At 38.4% G+C, this 22410-nt stretch overlaps 2 protein-coding genes across 3 annotated transcripts; both read left to right on the forward strand.

Moving 5' to 3' along the window:
* Positions 1-704: 704 nt before the first annotated feature.
* LOC145495497 (uncharacterized) lies at positions 705-8694 on the forward strand. 2 transcript variants are annotated; one of them, XM_081475130.1, is made up of 4 exons: positions 708-1117; positions 1204-1275; positions 6157-7257; positions 8140-8694. In XM_081475130.1, exons 1-4 carry the CDS (start codon positions 931-933, stop codon positions 8208-8210), a joined length of 1431 nt encoding a protein of 476 aa, XP_081331256.1. In that variant the 5' UTR covers positions 708-930; the 3' UTR covers positions 8211-8694. The 2 variants fall into 2 exon arrangements, with proteins under 2 accessions (XP_081331257.1, XP_081331256.1); XM_081475131.1 differs by lacking the exon at positions 8140-8694 and having other exon boundaries at positions 705-1117; positions 6157-8065.
* Positions 8695-9672: 978 nt separating this feature from the next.
* On the forward strand, positions 9673-22406 carry LOC145495552 (uncharacterized). The gene is made up of 2 exons (XM_081475190.1): positions 9673-11110; positions 19307-22406. The coding sequence occupies exons 1-2, from the start codon at positions 10620-10622 to the stop codon at positions 19560-19562; spliced, it is 747 nt and encodes a 248-aa protein (XP_081331316.1). The 5' UTR covers positions 9673-10619; the 3' UTR covers positions 19563-22406.
* The last annotated feature ends 4 nt before the right edge of the window (positions 22407-22410 follow it).

Genomic DNA, 22410 nt, shown 5'->3' on the forward strand with positions numbered 1-22410 from the left:
ATATCACGATTTCAGATCTGCTTTCCTTTTTAAATCGGTCGCGATAATTTACTGAAGTCTGCTCGTTTGTACTGCTAATTTAATCTCATTTTTATTACGATTCTTTACGTTTTGTAAATTTCAGCTCTATTAAAATAGAATTGATCGTAAGAAAATTCGCATTTTGCGGTTTCCCAGATGTGCCATTTATTGATCTTCTTGACGCACTTTAACGCAAGTAAAGAGCTTACCATCGCCCACGTAAACAACTTCGTCATAAAAGAAACATTTTCTGCGAAACGACGTACAGGAAAAAGATGTTTTAAAATTAATGTATTGTAGGTTCAGTACGCAATTCCAATATTTTCTTTCTCTCTTAACTCAAAATGGCTACACCTGGTTTAAAAAAAAAAAAAACCATAAACTATCGTTAGAAGTGAGGAACCAGTTTTCAGTTTCTAGCAGAATTATAAAGAACTCTTACGTATTTTCCTTTTTTTCCTTGGTTTGAACAAGGAAAATTAAGGAAACCGACGAGTATGGTCGAGTGAATTGAAATATGCGTTGATAAAAATACAACTCAACTGGTCCGCGCCGAATTATCTTGCTATTTTCCAAACTGACTTTTGATAGGTTCTTTATCTGCTCACGTGACTTCTAATACGTCATGCACCATCTGCAGCATAAGGACCTTGAAAAATTTAAATAGCATACCGACAGCAGGTGTATTGTTAGTCAAATGTATGAATTCTAATTTTCATGCACCAGCAGCTTTCAAGAAGAAAAGTATATCGAGACGACGACTACTGTGTCACTAGTGACGATCATTAACTGCGTTGAGGCATACTCGCTAGCGTCGAAAACGGTTTTACACTGGTCGAGCGTTTGTGATATATCTTTAAAAAAAAACCAACAGCAACAAAATCGTCCTTCGCCCGAAAGGATCCCACGATGTTGAAAGTTGTTCTCCCTTTGCTTTTTGCGGCCTTCGCTTTGACAACTGCTCTACCGGTCAGGAACAGATTCTTCGAAGATGTCGATGACTACAAGCGGGATTTTGTCCCGAAGAAAACCTCGGATTTCTACGAAATTGCTTACGACGAGTATCTTCGACGACGCGAACCGGCGCTAAGCGAAGGTATGTTCAAAGCGTGGCTGGATTTTGTATTCGCGACCTTATATTTTATAGTTTACATGTGCGCGTTGTTTACTTTCTGTTTACAGGTCTTCTAGAAAACTATGAGGACTATGCCACAAAACGGGGCTTTGACGACAACTATTACAGAGACGAGCCGGGTATGTTCAACATGTAGTTACAATTTTTTTCCTCGCTCGCAAGTACTTTTAAATCGTTGTGCGGACAGCGTTCGATTGAGTTCAGATATAATTTTTAGTTTTGCGAGACCACATGGAGAAAGAGAGTTGTTTTGTAGAGTTGATCATACCGAAAAAGGTACTTCAAAATCATTTTTTCTGTCGATCTGTAAAAGCGGTCTACACTTAGATATCAGGTAGTTAGCGCATGAAAGTTTCCTGCAGAAAAATATAAAAGCGACAGAAAGCGAAACGTAGAGCACCAGGCTGTATTTCGAAACAAATGAGAACACTAAATACAGTTCGAAACTACACGCAGCAACTACCGCTGCGGGGAATTTAAATTTTCTATCAAGTTTTCATTTGTTTCTGGCACGATTTCAGAATGATGAATGTAATTCGTCGGGGAAGTTTTTCTTAGTCCAAACGTACATCGAAACATTTCAAACCAAAAACACTTTGCGGTCAGCTTTAGAGCCGAAGTATTGACCTAAGAGAGGTTTTATCCCTGTAGGAAGTTAAATTTGAATAACAATTTTATTCTGCAAAATTGCTATAACATCTGCACACGAAGACTTAAATTATAAAAACGAAATACGAACTTTGTGTTAGGAAAGAGTTTATCTATTTAACGCGACTGCAACCGAAGAAAGAAACAATTTTTAAATCACTCGGTATTTTGTGGCTCTTTAAAAGTACTGTTTATTAATGAAAAGTATACATACATGTAGAAAGACAAAAAGATAAAAAGCTATTTTTCCCTTTTTCATCTGTTGCGAAAAGCTATTTGTTTAATAATTTTCTGCGCTAAAATTTTGACCACATTAACGCCAAATACCCGCTCACCGACGAATTAATTGTGTGTTGTTATTTACTATCGATGTATGCACCTTCGGTTAGAAACGGTTAAAGTCTTTCAAAGGAGTTGTTTACAAGAAAAATTGCCTCCTGGGTACCGGTCCTCCTGCTTTTTCTAATATCTTGTTCCAGATAATTTGCGATCAAAATATTAATGTGATCGTGCTTTAACTAGTAGTGGACATTTAAGAAGAATTTCTTAGGCTTGAAGAAAAGTAAATTTAGGAACTTCCGTGAGAGGAAAAAGACATTTACAATCAATTTAGAGGGTGAAGATACACACAAGCAAAGATGGCGAGACCAGTGCCATTAGCTCGCGTCAACAAGAACTTGCATAATAAGACAGAAATGAATTTCATTGGAAAGCGAAGCAGCCGCGGTTTTTTTTTTTTTTTTTAACAGAGTGTTATCAGTAGACAGACTCAAAATTTCTCTACATTCAACTGAGTTAACAGCGAATAAAAATGTAATAATTTTAAAAGAAAACCACGAAAAATTTCCTTATTTTCTGGCGCGAACGACTAGGGGCAATCAAAATTCTCGAGATGTCCTCTTATATAACGCCCAAGCCATTAGAATTGTTCGAAAAAAACCTATTCGCGAATCGAATAATTTGAGCCTCGAAATGTTATATTATCAAATATCATGAAAGATCACCGAACAAGCGCTACTTTATTTAGCTGGAAGCTTGAACTTTAGTCCTGCGTGGGTTAGGTTCAGCTGAGCTTCTCATGAACAGATGGATAACAAAGGGCGTAAAATTCGCCGCTAAAAAGGCTCACTAAACAGTTAATAATTTAAACATGAATTCTCCATCTTTACCAACTTGAGCAAGATTGCGACATTGCAAGCAAAAGTTAGCGATACAATGCTGTTCAAACGCAATGCCAGACACCATCTCCTATTTTTCAAAACGTAAAGGCCGAAAACTGAATTTGTTCTTTAATTTGCAACAAGTTGTTTTGCTCTCTGTTTCGCCTGACAAAACAGGTGAATTCCTTCGCGGTTCAATTGCTTTTAGCAACGACCATTTGTGAACCACAACACCTATCAGGTTTTTCCAACTGAGCCAAACGCGTAATATTTACAGGCAGGAATTCCTTATAAGTTTGGGACTGTACTTTAGGCCTGCGGTTGTTATTTAGAAAGTGAAATTTTGACTCAATTCATGAGTGGTCGTTTTTGCATATAACACCTTTCGCAAATGCCTCGAATCACTCAGCCTTTGTACAAGCATTGTCCTGTACACAATCCACGCTTCCTTCCGTTGTCGACGGAAGAAAGGCGTGCTTGCTCGCTTCGCTGCGTATATTCATGGTGTTATTTTGATTTGAAGTTGACTTAAAACTGCTTCGTCATTGAGTGAACACATTCCAGGTATTTCCATAATAGTAAGTTGAAATACTGAAAAGAATATCATTCCTCCTCATGACACAAAGGATCCTCAAAAATTGCAAAGGTTGACTCGTTTTTCATGAAGCGCCCTTTTCCGATGTCTGACTGTCAAACTCAGTAACTGCCAGAAAACTGATATATGTCCAATAAATTGAACAAAACTGCATTTATTATGTTAATAAGGTAATTCAGAATCTTAAGATTTTCTATTTCGGACACAATACCAGTTACTAAGAGGAGCATTGAAAAGGCTACAAGAAGTTTTTAGCACTTGCCAGCCTGCATTTTAAGAACTATCGTGGAATTGTAAAGAAATGAGCGACATCAATTTTTATCGCGGTCTTATGCGTAACTTCCAGGATAAAACCAATGAAACAATTTTCGCGTTGCTTTCGATCGAAATCGAGTTTCACATCAGGTTAATGCAGATAGCTAATACTCTTCTAAGCAACATGAACTGTTCCCTACCCAAAATGTCCTTGTCTCTAATCTTTCATGATTAGCATTTGAATTGATGGTAGGGATAATTATTCGGGGTTCAGATGCCCATTTACTTTTAAGAACTTAACAAAACAGTTCAAACACGCAATCTGGAACTTTGATCTCCCAGCTATCTAGAATTCAAATCATGTTCCGCTGGATGTGTTGTTTCAGCAATTTACTTTCAATAACTGAGACTCAAACTACTAGTTCTTTCCCTTTGAGAGTTCAAGGTGCCACTGTGCATCGAAAAGCAATTTGCACGCACTGTACCAATTGTTCTCCACCCATTCGACCACACTAAAGCCGAATGTATTTACAGAAAGATTTGTGTCCCTACGAAGGTGATATTCCAGGACGCCAGTGTTAACTGATAGAAGTACAGAAGGAAACTCGAAACTGGTAGTCGAAGAAACTCGAAGATTTCTGGAACAGGACTAGTTTTCTTGTTTGTCTTTTTTGTCGGTCCACATTGATAGTTAATGAAGATTAACCCCATGACACGGTGGTTAAATTCCTTCACATAAGTACTGCCAAAAGGCTGTATTCTATTTTGTCCTTTCAATTCGCAAGCATCAAAGCTATCAAACTCCCTGAAGAGTACGAAATGCCCTTCCCCCATCCCGATGACTGTTTTTAGACCCATCATTTAAAATCACAAATTCAAGTAAGTTGAACATGTCATTTTAGAGTTGCCTTAAGCCTCTATCAAAACGAGGCTTGGTTCGTAACTATACTGATTTATATGAAAATGAGTGTAATTTGCATGTGAATGAACTCTCACTTTCCTATGAAAGGATAGGAACCAATACTCGCTTTGAGAAAGAAACTTATTGATAATGAACTCAGGAAGAAAAAACGCAATTAAAAAACATATCCCTCGAGTACAATTACAGAGATTTATGTACAACAAAGAGGGAATTTTGGTTTTGGTCTGAAATACGAGCCCAAATGCAAGAGAGTTTTCCTAGGAAGGTGTCTAGACCAGTCTGCAACCGAAAGCGTAAACATTGATTATTCCATTGTCGCTGCTGTCGGTCAACGGTGCATTGGAAGTGACATGTGCACTCACACCTGAGTTCGCTTAAGAACTAAACCTCGATAAAGCAATTAAGATTTTCGCTGAAGATGATGTTTTATGCGTGACCGGCCAACTGGTCTGCCTTCTACTGTGTCACTGTTTGTTACCAATGGCCCTAAAAAGCCCTATTGGAGGATTGGTCAATAAAGTTATTCATTTATTTAACGCTTTCCTCTGGATCTTCAGTGGAGTTCAGCTTAAGTTAGCAACCACCTGACCATGGAGCTGTTTCGTAACAGACTTGACCGGCAGTGGCTAGGACTTTCCTTTATCAACCAAGCTTTTGATAGTTGAAGTAGCATCATGTGCAGAGATTCTTTTAGCTTGTCACGGACAAACCCCAAGAGCGTGCGGCGCGGAGGAGGCTAACAGCGAACCCATTGAGCTTCACAGTACATTAAGGTTCTACGCGTTTGGAACTTTCGATCTCAGCATTTCTTGCATGCACCCGTCGGTTTCATTTTCATCATAGGAGTTGATTCTTGCGAAGATTCTAAAAATATTTGTATCAGTATAGAGAGCATTTCAAAATCCGATGCAAGGTTATGTTATTGCACCCAGGTAGAAGAGAAATGCATTTGTTTTTAAAAGAAGTTTTGACGGTCGAGAATCAACCAATTGAATTGACGCACCAGTGAATTTTTCACCGAATGACATGAATCCTCCTCCGATCATTGCCACATTCCTAAAACACAAAACTGCTCTATTTTTGCGTAAGCTCGAGAACAATACCAGTAGGGATGCGTTAGGGAGTATGTAATCTCCATTGGTTTGCGAATGGAATTGGTTGGACAAACCTTGACATGCATTATTATAGCTGAGTTCATTAAACAGATTGAAGTGCCGTTTATTGTGAATCAGCTGAGTATCCACAATTTTTGCCTCTGATTTGCCTGAGTTCGAACAATTACCGCCTAACCAATTTATGAACCACCTATCCACTTGTTCTTCGATCTTCCGAGAGATTTCTGGAAGTACCCCCATTTATTCACTTTAATTTAGCTCAAAAAATCTAAATCTTAACTCTGTTTTATCTTTGCCGTAAACAGAAAAGGAAGAATTCAGCGATGATGAAGTTTTGTCGCGTGCTTTCCTTCCTGAAGAAGACGAGATGGCTTTCGACAAATCAGACGAGGACTATCCTCTTGAAGATCCAGCACCATGGCACCCAATGGAGGAAGACAGCGTCGAGGCAGATGAATATATCCCCAAGTACCCAAACGAAGAAGAGGCTGACGAGTGGCTTTCCAACGAACAAAGCGCATGGACGAATGCTGACGATGAGCAGGAGAACGACGAAGAGGGAACGTTCGATGTCCCGGAGGAGGAGGTAGACGATGAATTTGACCTGGCTGACGATGCTGACATGGCTGAAGAAGCTGGCATGGCTAAAGAGGAACCTAACGATGCGGAAGAGGATGAAATCGATGAGGAATTTGAAGAGGATGAACCTGCCGTGGAAAAGGTTGAAGAAATAGCGAAAGAAAGCGATGATACAGCCGAAAAAGCAGCAGAGGAAGCTAAGGAAGCCATGGTGGAAGATGAATCAGAGGAAGATGAAGCTGAGGAAGTAGCCTACGAAAAAGATGAAGGCAAACAGGCAGACGAACCTGAGGAGGAGCAAGAGTCTCAAGAGGAAGATGAAGCCGCAAAAGCAACGGAAGAAGAAGATGAAGTTGATGACATGCTTCAAGATGACGATGAAACAGAGGAAGATGACGCCGCGGAAGAAGACAAAGGAGAAGATAAAGCTGATGCCATGCTTCAAGATGAGGATGAAACAGAGGAAGATGACGCCGCGGAAGAAGACCCAGAGGAAGATGAAGCTGATGACATGGTTCAAGATGAAGATGAAACCAAGGAAGATGATGCCTCGGGAGAAGACAAAGAGAAAGATGAAGACGAACAGGAAGATGAGCCTGAAGAGGAAGATGAAGCTGAGGATGCGGCTAACGATCTGCCTATAGAAGACGTGGACGACGAACAAGAAGACGAACAAGAAGATGATGAAATCGAGAAATACGCAAATGAATTGTGGAGAGAAGATGCGGATGCTGAAAGTGACGAAGACGCCGAAGCCCGCGTAAGCCTGCCCCGATACAGAGATTTCCCATCCGAGAGGAAAATGGTAGAGGACCACAACAAATTAGGTAGGATAATCAGCTTTTTCCTCTCTTTTCCAAATCTTTTTCCTTGTAGCTCACGAGAAGATTAATTAAACTCTACTTCATATACAGCCCCATAGCTGGGATATACATGTATCACTACTTTATGATGGCAGCTTTTCAGCAAAAATAAATATACATATATACCCAGCTTATTTGACTTCCTGCGGCCAACTATCATGAACGTAATTGTGCCGTTACCTCAGGCTGAGTGATCGTTAGTCAAGTCATTTGGTGATTGTGAAAGAACGATCTTATTGTCTTTCCCGGGACCTTGATCCTTGTTTTCGGCACCAGAACATTTCCCTATCATAAATATCCCTGTTCTTCGGCCATTTCAATTTCAGAAGGAAAAGAAAACAAACAGCGGTTACAAACATTACCAGTCGACAACGCATGGTCCTAAAAAAAAACCCTTAATATTAACTTGACGTTTCGTATGTTGCAACATACGTCCATGCATCTAATTGTTTTAATTGACACTCTAAAGGAATACAGCACAAAACCTGCAATTATTAGCTTTCAATTTCAAGAGCAGCGCGCGAGATCGCATCTATCAGCGTTCTATTACGAATGCTGTGCTCGGCTGATTGGCCACGTCACTCACTATCCGGCTGTTCTACTGAAGATAGTATAAAATTCCATAAATTTATTAGGCCATTTCCGATTTGCCTTGTGCCTCACTGATGCATGAAAATGAGTTTGATTTGCATGAAAATGAACGTGTAGGCGGAACACATTTTCATTTGAATGGTTTCGCACGTCAAGACTCGTTTCGACCCCGAGGCAAAAGGCAACTTGGAAATGGCTTGTTGTACATGCGTTTCTTTCCTTAATTTTTATTTTATTTATTTTTTCACTTCTCAGAAAGAGAGCTGGAATACTTCAAGAAGCATGGCATCCCTTCTGACGAAGAAACCTATGAATTCGACAAGTGAATCCAGTTTCTACATTCGGTCACTCTGATCGACAATGTTTACTGTGTTAATTATAATCCGTCGTGTGGTAGTATATTTCGTGTGTAGTCAGTTGTGTGTCATGTCTATATATCGAGGGCAACGCATTTCCTGAAATTTAACCGTGCATATATGACCCTAAAATTTCAATCCTTTAAATTTCACCAGTAACAAGTCGAGATACGACTAAATCGTATTTTTTTATTACGTTGTTAATACATTTGCTTTCTTAAAATTAAGTTACATTCTTAACCGACCTTAACCGTTTTCATTTCATACAGTTTTTTTTGTAGCTTTGTGTAATTTTCTAAGACCTTTTTTAGTATTGAGTTATGTAAGATAATTTTTTGTTAACAACTTTAAGCACAATCGTTAATAAACTGAGAATTCGTTTGTTACAAGCTTGTGAATATTAATTTTCTTATAATAAAGAAGTGGTACATCCTATGAAAATTGATTATATGAAGACTTTTTATTACGGTTACATGAAACCCATGGCCAGCTTAGTTAAGACGAGCACAAAACTGTTGTTCGAATGTAAAACCTGTTCCTCACTTTAGAAACTGGAGAGGAAAACTGAGGCAAGTGTCATTTCGCAGTGGCTTGTATGAGCGTTACTGGGGGACAACAAAAGATGAGCAGCCATAATGTCCCGCGTGACCATCTCACAAGCGACTGCGAAATAGCATGGACTCGCCCCAGATTTCTTCTCGTTTCTAAAAAGCAGACTTCATGAATTTTGCCGACGGCAGAAGAATGAGGATCTTAAACGTTCCTTTGCTTAAAAAAATGCCTAGATAAAGGACCGGTCATTATTTATCGCCTTGGGGGCGGGGGTAAGGGATTTTGGGGGATCAGATGGCCGAATTACCGCTAAATGTTACATGCCCATACGGACTTGGTAAACGGCTATTTGGCAGTCTAAAAAGTCAACTTTTCAGTTTCCAAGCACTTGGGATAGTTAGATCGCGCTGGCGCGGATCTAGGGAGGGGGGGGGGGGATTGGAGGGTTCGGTCGAACTCAAATTTTAAAAGAAATGAGACATTTTAACACGCTGACTTGGCCTCAGAATGCCAGAAATCCCATTTCTGAGGACCTCAATGTTAACTGAATCTTGCGGAAGAGGATGCCCCCGAACCTCCCTACAGGTGAGCACTGTCCGTATCTCAGACCCCGTGCTCTAAAATCCTGTACCTGCCCCAGTGCTGTTATGTCAACTGACATCAGATATCGGGATCCAGACTAGCAAAAGACGCGGATCGGGACTGACTGACATTAAGTAAAATATTTCTTGCATATGTACGTAAAAAGCACTTAATATACACGTCAAAAGGTGAATATGTGTGCGAAAACATGGAAAGTTACGAAATTTATCAATAGTTATGAAGGGGATCACTTCAATAAAATAACATTTAAAACGGGGGGAGGGGGGGATCGGCTAAATGTTACTGTATTTAGCCAGGAGCCCATGCTTTAGCTGAAAATCCTCCTATCCACCCCAGGCGGTAAATCATGACTGGTCCCTAAACAATTAGTGCTGTTAACTTAACAAACGGTTTTTTTCTCGTGAAAGATCGATATAAACAAGACACTGCTGTTTCATAAGTGTGTAAAAGTCAGAATGTGGGAAGATTCCACACATTCTTGAATGAAAAATTTAAAGAGATTGTACACACATAGGGTAGCAGTAAGCAAACTAGTATCCAGTAATTATTCATGCACGGTCTACTATTTAGCTCACAACCGAAACACAACTAGGTGCCAGGCTATCCAAAAGTCAGTGGTAAGTGAACGATTAATGGCGAAGGGGGATGGCCGCGCGCCTTCAGGATACCTTGGATAAACGTCGGAAAACGATAGAGTATCGTTAAAATAAACTAAACACTGAAAGCTGCTCCGAGTTCTCAGAATTGTTACAATCGAAGTTGCTCAGAGGGCAAAGAGTTCCTCAGAGGGAAAAAGTATAAAAGAAAAAAAGAGCCTGCGGTGGTGGAATATTGTTACTCCTTTCTACATCTGGATGGGATGCTAGTTGATCGCAGGGTTCCTCTCCTCCCCCAGCATAAAATTCATCGGTACAGACCATTTCACTACTCCTGGGTGGAGGGTAGCTGGAGGTTTTGCACCCAGGCGAGCTCGGACTCATTGAAGGTGAAGGCGAACTTGAAATAGAAAGTATATTATGAGATCAGGGGAGCGAACTCGACTGGAGGCGAAACAGGTACCGGTAACATTCAGGGGAGGAAAAGAGGCACTGGGAGCGTAAAATGTCTTGCCCGCGAACACAACTACAGGTTAGAGCCCGGATCACTCAATCCGGATACCATGGATACCATTTCGCAGCGCGGCAGGCAGGCTAACGGCGAAAAAAATTCCGAAAAAAACTGGTAATGAGTATTTTCGTTACCTGCTGCTCACATAAATCGCGGTCTCAGGATCCGTTTCAACTTGACAAAGTGGCGGGTATGGCGGGCGAGTTACCTGCAAATACACCGTTGTCGTTTGATTTTCCCGACGCCAGGGTCGATGATGATCTCTCTCTAAGAATGAGAATCCCACAGAAGATCACCATACCAGGAGATGACGAAGAATCTCACTCTAATGTCAAGACAAACCCGGGCGATATGGCCATTCCTGACAGAATCGAAATTGGCACATCTTCGCCAAAAAACAGCAACATTCCAAGAGACTTACGGGATGAAGTGGTGGCTGTGAATTCCTTGAGTAGCATGATAACTCCACCTCGAACTTTGACTGTCGATGACACCAAGTCAGCTTATTATCCTCAAACGAGAACAAATCCGGGTTCGCCCTCTGCAGCTGCTGGTCGTGGCAATCATGATCGGAGGGCCAACATTACTAGAGACATCGCCGATGAAAGGTAAGCTTATGTTTAAAGGACAGAATTTAGGACCTTTTAGTCATATGTCGTTGACTAGTGTTCTGGTTTTGATTTTTAAAACTATTTGATGACTTAATTTTTGGATAACAAAACAAATAATAATAGTCTTCATAAGTTCATCTGCATGTAATATTTGACTTGATCAAATTTCTTCGCGATCATTGGTTATTGGTTAATGGTAAGTTAATTAAGTGTTAAAAAAAATCTTGGTTTCAGGACATTTGCTTCAGGCATAGTCAATCGGTAAACCAATAATCAATAACAATCAATATCAATTGGAGATTGATATTGATTGCCAATAGCAGTTGATCAAAATCTACATGTACATGTATGAAGAGAAGAAGTTGTGAAATCAATTGTTATCGATTGCCAATAGTAATCGATGACGATTGATTAATTGATTGGTATCAATTGTCATTAGAATTAATTTTGTCCTTTTGGAAGTTACACTGATAAAATAATTGACAAAATTTGTCAGGAATGGTTTTATTGAGTCAAGTTATCTTCTTAGGCGGCATATCTTTTACAATTATCAACAACATAATCAGAACAGGAAAAACTAAAAGAAATATTTTGCGCTTTACGTCTTTCTTTGTTAGTTTACAACACCAGAAGAAGCTCAGGCCAGAGTGGCAGTGTAAAACCCTCCAGTCTCATTGTAGCATTGACATTTAAATGTCATGACTATTAATGTTTTCCCATAAAACAAAAATTGGAAAAGCCAAGCAAATTGGTCAAGCTAAAGATAGAATTTAGCCTTGGTTACAAGCCAGTTTCATAGGCATTTCGTCTGCCAGTGAGGGTTGCTAATGAACTATATCTACGCTCCTTTCAGTACAAAGTGTTGAATTCTGTTCTCTATACTAATGACTGTCTTTGTAAAATAGGATACGTTTTTAATCCAAACTGCACTTTCTGTCATCAGCTGCATGTAACAGAAACCGTATCCCGTATTTTGTTTGGTTGTTCTTTTTCAAATTCTTTTTGGCATGAGGTTAATGAAACAACTTTGAGTAAAATCAAGAGTTGCAGAAGCCTCTCGCTTAGATATTGCAATGTTATTGTTGGGTCTTTTGAGGAGGAGATGGATCTACTGTGTATTTATTATAATTATGTCATAATTTTTTTTTGAAAATCTTTCTTGTGGACTTGTCGATGTGGAGAAACATTACCTTCCTTGAGCCACTTTATAAGAATTTTGGTAAGTAAATATGAAACTAAAAAACACATATATTTCAAATCGAATAAGACAAATTTGTGTAAAGCAAAATGGAAGATTTTTGATGAAACAATTTCAACTAATAATTAAAGTAGACGACGCTATTGTTAAGGAAAATCGTTGAGTTAAATAAGTATATATGTAATAAGAATTGACAAAATCTTTTTTCTTAATTAATTCAATATGGTGTCATTGTTAACTTCTGTAAACCAAACTTTATTTGTTCCTCTGTAACTTAATTGTTGAAAAAAGAATAATTAATTATTGTAATTGCTGTAATTATGGAAATAAATTTACAAAAAAAAGAGAGAGAGAAAAGAATGGGCATTTAGATGAAGCAAAATAAACAACAGTCAGTGTTCTAGTGATTTCAATTTTTTTGCTTTTTTCAATTGATAAATATCTATATTCCTGAAGATTGGAATTATCGATTGTTAGCGATTTTTGTCAATTGATGGCAATTGATAAAAAAATTTTATGTGAGTTCGATTGTTATCGATTACAGATATCAATATACCAATTCCAGAAAAAAACCGGAAGTTGCACACAAGCGAGGCTTAATAGCCCTCGAGCTTTCAAAATGGCGGACGAAATGCTGGGGAAGAATGAAAAAATTCGAATGTATGTAGGTTAGAGCTACTTGTCTGGAGCAAATGTGGTAAAGAAAAGGAAAAGAGTTGAACACAAGTGTTGTGCGGCTGCAAACTCTAACAATCAAAGCAAAAACCGACCTGATGTATCATTTCCACGACTGAGTTTCCTTCGGACAAGCTAGCCAGGTAAACAAAGAAGAAAAAAGTGGGAAATACTTATGCAAAGGGGAGATATCTATTTTACCTCGGTAGTAAATAATTTTTGTTGTTCCGAGCACTTCTTGCCAAGTGATTTTAAACTGAGTACACTTTTTGAAACTGGGAGCCATACCCTCGGCTTTCCCTTGGGCAAAAGTTGATGAGGAATCTCTGTGTAGAGCAAAATATGTGATGCATCTGAGTCTGGCATATGAATATCCATCAGCTTCAATCAACTTAGGAATTAATCAGTTTTCATGCCTCTGAGGTAAACAAAAAAAGTTTTCCAAAAACAATGTTGAATGTGGAAGGACATTAGTGATTTAAATACAGCCATTGATGAATTTTGAATATTTTTACTCGTTTAATATTTCAGCAAGATCTGGCTTTTAGGTTTAATGTTTCAGAACTAGTAGTGTCAGATAAATTATTGCATGGGCCAATTCCCTGTACTTGATTTTGGGGAGCCAGCCCATTAATTATTTACCTGAAGTTTTCCTAGGCTGAATTTGAAAACATAAGGTGCAGAATAGACTGCAGAGAGATAACAGGACCTGGACATCCAAAAGTGAACTTGTACTGGCAAGCAGGAAGGTTATAATCTTCATCCATTCTATGCAACCAACTAAATCAGAACTGACTATAATTTTAATACCAATTTTCTAAGGAAGACTGTTTTCCAACCATGAACCAGAACTGCAAATGTAAGAATACAAGCTGAAATGGCTATTAGGAGAATAAATGGATGGCATGTATTTGATGGAATAACTCCACTAACGTTGTGTAGAGTTGTTAATCAACCCTGGATAGTGAGCTATTTGCTTGTAAACTGGCAGAAAAAAGTTATCTGATGTTTATTTGTCATTTGGTAGTGACTTTAAACAGAGTACATGATATTGTTCATCAGTGGTAATTAAATATTTGGTGACTTCCACTGTACCTAAATTGTGCATTATGTGGCTTCATGTTCTATTTTCTGGCACAGGGTGTAACATAGAAGGACACATGGTAGAGCTGGTGTATAATTTTGCTAATAACATAAAAGTGCAATTGAATTTGACCTCATTGAGAATTTCCTACATTGTATGATCTTATAGATTCCCAATTGTTTTGAACTATTTTGAAATATTTATTCAAATATTCATCACCAGAGAAAAACTGGAAGTAGCTGAATTCTCTCATATTAGATGCTGGACAAACTTTTTGGACCTTTGATATACATTGTTTATTCTGGCTTTAGCAATAATCACATCGTGTAAGGCCATCTCTAAGCATTAGGTAAGCCAATTCATATATAATATATTTATCATAAATTGTTGAATATTCTTTAGCATCTCCTTCCACCATTCTATGTCCAAGGCATTTTGCTCATTAAAAATTCGCAGTTACTTTCAATTTATAGCCAGGACATCCCAAAGTCTGTTCACAACAAAGAGTAGTTGTTGTACATTGTACATCATAAACTGAAGTTTATATGACTCTTGTTTACTTTTAAACCAGTGTCAAACATTTTGCACATTGATTTTGTAAGGCAATCTTTCAGGGTCTCACTATCCATAACAATGACATTCCTAGCTTAAATTATTTCATGGAGATTGCCCTTACTTGGGTCTGTAACCTCAGTCCAGCTGGGGGACCCTGAGGAGGCCCCCAAAATTTCCCTTTTCTCTTGAACAAAAAAAAGCATTTTGTTACTTGCACCTTCGTCGATCCCTGTTGATGCATTATTTCAGTGTACTTGTTCATTACTAGTTGCTAGTTTTCTAGGCCATCTTTCAAGGCATGTGACTGATAGTCTTTGTTACACTGTAGTACACGTCACTGATAATTTTATTGATGATTTGAGTGATGAATCAGCTTTGTGATTACGTCCTACCCTGTAACGCAATGATGCTGTCACTGTACCGAACCCTTGCTTATACCATTCTTGGCGAGCAGATCGTGGTCTTGTTTGATACTCTGATTAGCATCTTTTGAACTTTTAAAAGGATTTCCCTTTATTCTCTAACACCGATTGTTAATTTATGAGGAGAGATTGGATGTTCTCAAACTTGAGAAGACTGAAGTCGTCAGTGAAAAATGAATCAGCCGTAGGAAATTTTTTAAAGTGTTTTGTTGCAATGTTCCCGATATCCGACACAATTTTTAAATTTACTTCCGTATGTTCTTTCGATTTCTTGCTGTAGCTTTAGTAAAGCATTCTTCGGGTCAGGGTCGTAAACTTTTACAATTTTCATTTCATTCAGATCCTTTTTCCTAAACCGACCATGAACAAAGTTCTTTTAGGCAATAAAAATGGTGAGAACAGGTTGTTTTTGCGCATATTGGAGATCGAGACAATCGAAGGATGGAAAACATACCCGTCTAAAAGTTCCTTTATTTTGCCCCTTTGATTTATACGGCAACTGTCACGAACGGTATATAAACTGTCATAAATAGTCCTTTATTTAGATCATTAGGAGATAAGTCTTTGCCAGTTTTGTTTAGGCCATGGTGGTCGCCTTTTTTAATTACCTTAGTTTCCTTTCAATTATCAGTCAATTCTCTTTTCTTGGATAGAACACCTGTTAGCCATATGCTTCCTGTTTGGCGACGTTCCACCGTTGAACGCCCTTCGTTTGCCACATGATAAGGAACGCCACTTTTAACTTTAGCCAGTGGAAGTTACGTTGTCATAGGAGAAAGAGGTGATTGGAGTACCATCGGAGCATTGGAGTTACCTTTTCTTTTTTCAACCTTTAATGCAGTACCGGACGTAAGCTCTACTCGTTTATATTCACCTTTTCGTTTTTCCTTTTACCACGCCTTTGTAGATCTTGTAAAGTTTAGCTCTCTTTTAATTATGTATTGTAATCTACTCTGTAGTTTTCACCGCATATGTATAATATTTGGGCAAGTCGACCTTAATAAACGCTGATCAAGTAAAGCCTGTCCAATTGTTCCACATTGTGCGGTTGACGCTCGACGATCTCAACGCGCACCACCTGCCAGCTACTTGGGTTCGTTACAGCAACTTTCAAGCCAGAATTTTGATTGGCTGAGTGTCAATTTTTCAATGTTCTTCACTCACACTGACGCCGGGAATATCATCAGAAGAGAGATTGCCCTTTCTTCTTCGTTCGCCATGTTGCTTTAATTACCGCAAGGGCTATTAAGCCTCGTTTCGGTGCAACTTCCGGTTTTTTCTGGAATCGGTGTATTGAGAGCAATTGGCGATTGTTAGCGCTTTTTGTCAATTGATACCAATTGATAAAAAAAAAAAAAATTATGTGAGTTCAATTGTTATTGATTGCAGATATCAACTGAGAGCAATTGGCAATTGTTAGCGATTTTTGTCAATTGATACCAATTGATAAAAGAATTTTATGTGAGTTTGATTGTTATTGATTGCAGATATCAATCAAGAGCAATCAGCGATTGATATCAATTGGTATTGATTGAATCGATTGATTTCCAATATCGATTGACTATGCCGGGAGTTGCTGCATCAGCTACATGTCATGTTGCAGTGTCGCTGCAGTTGGATAAAACAGAATTTTCAATTGATAAGGGTATAATTTTAGACCACAATTTTGTTCCCAATGCAGGCACAACACTTACGCTGTATTAAGAAGTAACTACACAATACTGTATGGTGTAAACAGTGTATGCAATATTCAGTTATTAGTGATTGTGCCTTTTGTTAGAAGAAATAGCCCAAACCTTGGCTTAAAAACTACATACTTAAAGATGATTTCCAGTCCATACTGTGCAGTCTCAGCACCCTAATGTTTATAAACATGATAAATCTCACTTGATGGAATGTAAATCTACACCTGAGAAAGTTAAAAATGCAACAGTCACCAGTCATTTTGGATTTGTGTTTGAAAAAAAACTTCCAGGGCAGGGAAATTCCATGATTATTGTGGCATCAGCGTTTTCAAAAAGCTCTGTTTTCAAAATGTATTCAATCCACACTAAAATGCAAAGTTGGTGTTTTCAAATTCCACTGGTTTGAAGAGCTTTTTTAAAAAAAGCTCCATTTTTGTGACAGATCAGTGTAGAAACTTAAGCCTAACCTTAGAGATAAAGCTACATGTTGTCATCATGTACAGTGTTTTCAAATTTCTCTGGCATACAATGTAGGTTGAATGGAGCCTTAGTTAGAGGTCTACCTACTGGGTTCATTGTAATTTTTTTACTGTGCAAGACACTTTTCTCCCATGTCAGTGTCTGTTTTCGCCCAAGTGTACAATTGGCACTAGTACCAAAGGCCAGCGAAAAAAATTATGTGTGTAATCCAACAAATAAATTACAGTAGTAACCATATATTAGACTGGTATCCCATCCATTGGAGAGTAGAAATACACCTATTCAAGTGATGGTTTGGAAACCATAAATAGAACCATTCTGACCATGACTATTTTATTAAGTGTGCATAGCATGATTTTCATGCTAGGTCAATGTCAAGGAAACAGGCCCACAACCTGTTATTGGCAGCATACATTTACTAACAAAAGTTATTTGTGTAATGTAATTATGTGCTAACCGGGGCATGTTTAAACACGAAATGGTGAAATGGCAAAATGGCGCTTACATGTATCAATGTAAGATACAGTTCACCCGTACAGTTATTGAGAGCTAGCCACCTTCAAGACAGTGATATTTAGGCTAACCTGAGCACTATTCAGGCTAACAGGGGTGCTTGTTCTAGGCTAACCAAGGTGCTAAATTTAGGCTAACCGTTGTGACACTTTTTCATTTTGCCATTTCGTGTTTTAAACATCCTGGCAACTGTGACTGTATATATAGTTGGCAGTGTGAAGCCTTGAAGGCGATGGCTCATAGCTGCCAGAGCTTATCCCAGTTTCTGTAGCATGAAGCGGCTAGGAGTATTTCTACTCCCCCTGGACGGGATGCTAGTCCATCGCAGGTCACTCCCCCGCAAATTGTTAGGTTTCCCCAACAATTTGCTGGTACCCATTTATACTCCTGGGTGGAGACAGGCACTGTGAGAGTTAAGTGTCTTGTAAAAGAACACAACACCGTGTCCCTGGCCAGGGCTCCATGTGATTTTGTTCTCGTCTAAAAATGAAACATTTCCATTCAATGTTCAATATTATATTTGCCTTGGTTACTTAACAGGACTATTGCTATCAAAATATCATGGCTAAATGCTTGTTACATGTAGGCTCAATTCAATTTTTGTCATGTTTTCATATAAATCTGTCTTCACATTCACATTCTTTGTTGCTTCTATACAAATGTGGAATCAGTGATGTTGCCTCTGGGTGGCCTGGGAAGGAAGGTACTGGAGTTTAAAAAAACTGTGAGGCTTGTAAGGTAGTGCTGTGGGTAAATTTTTGTTGGGTGGCATTGTTTTGAAGGACTGTTAGTTACTTGTAAAGGCCATGGCTAGAAGCAAGGATGATACACATGTATGACAGTACTTTGGAGCATCGTAGATTGTTACTAGTATACATCAATATATCCACTTTTATTACCTCCTCGTCACTTTCCTCTTTGAGTAAAATGATACATGTCCATGCAATGCCAAGTTACACCTACAATTTTCATGCACACAAATGGTGCAGTGAAGTATGTCCACTAGCGCAGGTGGCTTAGCACTATTGCTAGTTTCCTTGGATGGCATCCTCCTACATTGTATTGCTACATGAAGTGCGTCACAGGCTACCCGTAATCAGTACCCATGTATACACCTTTATACACAGGCTCTATGAGAGTTACAGTCAACCCAAGTGAAGTGTACTCCTCAAGAGTACATGTACATTAATGAACTGATTATTTGAATATTGAACCAGGTAATCATTTCAAGAGTGCGATAATGAATTGATTATTTTTTTAATGAATAATGAACCTGCCAGTCTTTCAAGAATACGGCCAACAGATACATGTATTCAAATAATCAATTTTTAAAAGTAATCTTGATGGGTACACTTCACCTGGTTTGACCGATGTTGTAGTTTTCACTAGGTCATGAGCGTCCTGCTGGGGTCATTTAAGCAGAATTGTTGTCAGCTTCTAACTCCGTCAGTTTGATTTTCACTATATGATATCTCTCTGTTCTTCTGATTACAACTCTGACTTCAACTCCGTCAGTAATGAAAACCAGCCTTTTGTGCTATCACATTTTTCACATTTTTTTCTCCTGTTTTCTTTTGGTAGCATTGCTGTTGGTCTTGAAGTCATAGAAGAAGGTGCACCCTTAGATAGTGACAATGATGTTGGACATTACATGGGAAATGATGTGTCTGACATACGGAAGTTCATCCTTCAGATACAGCAACTGAATCGCCGTGTTAGGGACCTTGAGAGGAATGTGGACACGAATACAGTTGGATTTTGGTCTAAAGTAGCTTTCTTTGCTTTTACAATCATCAATCCTATACTACTCCACTGGCTGTTCTGGAAAAGAAGATGAAAAAGATCAAGTGTGCTGTTGTTTAAGTGAAAGAAGAACTCGTTAAAAGGAAAAGCTATGATATGGCATTGTTTGTTCCTATGAGGTTATGAAAGCGAACTGTTCTTAATAGTGAAGTTTTAGTAGTTAAATTTGTATAGAACTGTATGTTTTGCACTACACATACATGTATACAAAAATGTAAACAAATAACCCAGCAGGGCATCAAATATTATTTCTTTTTCTTTTGAAAAAAAAACTAAGGAAACTTAGTTCTGTTGCTCCATTCAGAGATGACAGAAATTTGTGTTCTTGATTGGTGAAACTTTAGTGACTTGTATATAAAGTTGGGATGGTAAAATAATAAGTAAAAGGCAGAACACTGTAAATGCATTTCTCTCAAGATGTAGTGAGTACTGAAAATGCAAATTGACTCCAGTTTTTTGAGATCCTTGTCTTCATCATGCAATCAAAGATGATTACTAATAGTTACAATAACAAATCAGTCTGAGATTTCTCAAAAGTATTTGTATAAAGCAGTAAAGTTGTGGACTATAGCATGGGGTAATGAAATGAAATAATTGCTTGATATTTGTCTTTTCCTTGCCTATCACACCATTTTTCTATCTAAAGTGTAGAGAATGATACTTAAGATTTTGAAGAACACCCGTCTTTAGAAAGAACAGTGAAACCTGTATTTAGCGAACACCCTTGGGACACTCACTAGTGTCTGCTTAATACAGGGTGTCTGCTCTAAACAGGTTCTAATATATTGTGCAATGATAGTTAATCATTAACCTGTTTATAACACAGTGCAGCACAGTGTGAGATCAAATCTACTGCTCATAGCACAATGCCCAGTCATTCAATGCATCAATCTGGACTAATCTACTTAGCTTTAAAACAACATCACTGAACAATGTTAAAGGAGTCTGAGCTGAGCTTTTAAAACTAAAAAGCCCTTGGGTGTCTGCTTATTGCAGGTTTTGGGCAACAAAATGGCTTAATATTGGTGTTTGAGTCTGCTTAAGGAGTTGTCTGCTGAACGCAGGTTTATTTGACAGTAAATGTGGGAAAAATAATTCGGACTCAAGCTGGTGTCCAGTTAATAGAGGGTGTCCACTTAATAAGGGGTCCGCTTGATACAGGTTTCACTGTAAAATCATTATTACTGTAGCTAGCCCTTGTAGCAGGCATAAAATGGAGGAGATGGGGACAGGAGAGCAGGGGGGAGGGGTGTGATGGAAGGTGGGAGAGTGGGAGTGGTTACACCAAAATGCAGTCTATGCAGACTGCAGAATGAGAATATTTTTTTAACCTGAGTTTTCATATTTAATTTTCACTCACATTTTTACAGCTTTAAGTACAAAATAGTGTTTGATATATCAGATTACCTCTTTAAAACCTACATAATTATTGTTAGAAGGTTGAAAATTTTACCCTGGACACCATCAAAACATTTTCACCCATATTAAATAAATTTTGAGTTCTGCATTTGACTGTATGACAGCTTCAAATGCCTATCTAAGGGTTAATAGTATTATTTTTCTTTTAAGGAAAAAGATGATAACATTTGGAATCATTAATGCAACAGATCCACTTATACAAAATATGGAGAGGCAGCTCATTCCATTTTTAAAGTTTTCAACTTAAAGCCCTGGAACCCATAGGGAGACTCACCATGGGGAGTTTCTTTCAATGATATTGTTCTTTCAAAATCACCATTATTTCTCCCCCTCATTCTTTCGCATCACGCTTGACAAGCTAAAAAAAAGAGAGGGGTGGGGAGGGGGCTCATAGTCTAGGTGGGGCCTCCCTATGTACTCCATCACAGTAAGATCCAGCAGCTTGCTGCAGACGAGGCTCTTGGTAGGAAAAAAATTTGGACTGTAGTGTGTATTGGGGATTAGGGAACTTACTTTTAAAGCTGTGTAAACTGCACAATATACAACTGATTGGCTGTGTTCTTTAAGGCATGGGATATATTTGATTTATGTATATTTAAAGCAATATTATTCCATGAGCATGTGTTGGATATATAAACAATAGCCTCCATTTGGCACGAAAATATGCTTGGATATTTGTCCATGGACATTTTCTGTTCTGAGAAGCGAACAGTTTTCCGAGAGCGTAGCTCAAGGGAAACTGTGAGCTTCGAGGAACAGACAGTGTGCAAGGACAAATATGCGAGCATATTTTCAAAGTCAAATGGAGGTTATTGTGTTTATTATCCTTCATACATTTTTCGCAACGCATGCAGTTTTGAAAATTGGGGAATATTCTTGGACATTCCCCAGTTTCAATTTGGGAATATTTGGTCACATGACGCTTTTAGACCAGTTGTATGCGATAGACAGCCAACGAGGCACCTATAATCATCATTTCCAACAAGTGCGAGTGAAATGTTATATCTACAAACACACCAAAACTATAGAAAATTATTTTGCATTTGCATACCATATTTGTAGAGCATAGTATAATTGCTCTTATTGTCCAAGTAACTGAGTATACCCCTGCTAAAACTGGGGAATATCCAAGTGAAACTCCCCGATTTTCAGATATTGTGTGTTGCAAATAATTAACATAATAGCCTCTAATTAACTTCAAACATTCGCTCAGAAAGGGACGTAGCTAGGCACCGGCTTCAGAATTTCTGTAAATATTTTTTTTAGTAGCCAAAAGGCCATATTTTCTTCTTCTTACTATTCAATAGCAAATCACTGCTATATCAATGTTCTATTTTGAGAAACAGAATAATGACTTTCAATCTTATGCATAAAAAAATGCTGAAAGGTTATTAACAAAGCAGGCCTTTGAAATAGTTTTGCAGACAAAAATTAGTTGACTGTTTTTTGGGGGGGGGAGGGGG

The sequence above is a fragment of the Orbicella franksi genome, chromosome 8 (assembly GCF_964199315.1).
Source record: "Orbicella franksi chromosome 8, jaOrbFran1.1, whole genome shotgun sequence".
NCBI classification, from domain to species: Eukaryota; Metazoa; Cnidaria; class Anthozoa; order Scleractinia; family Merulinidae; genus Orbicella; species Orbicella franksi.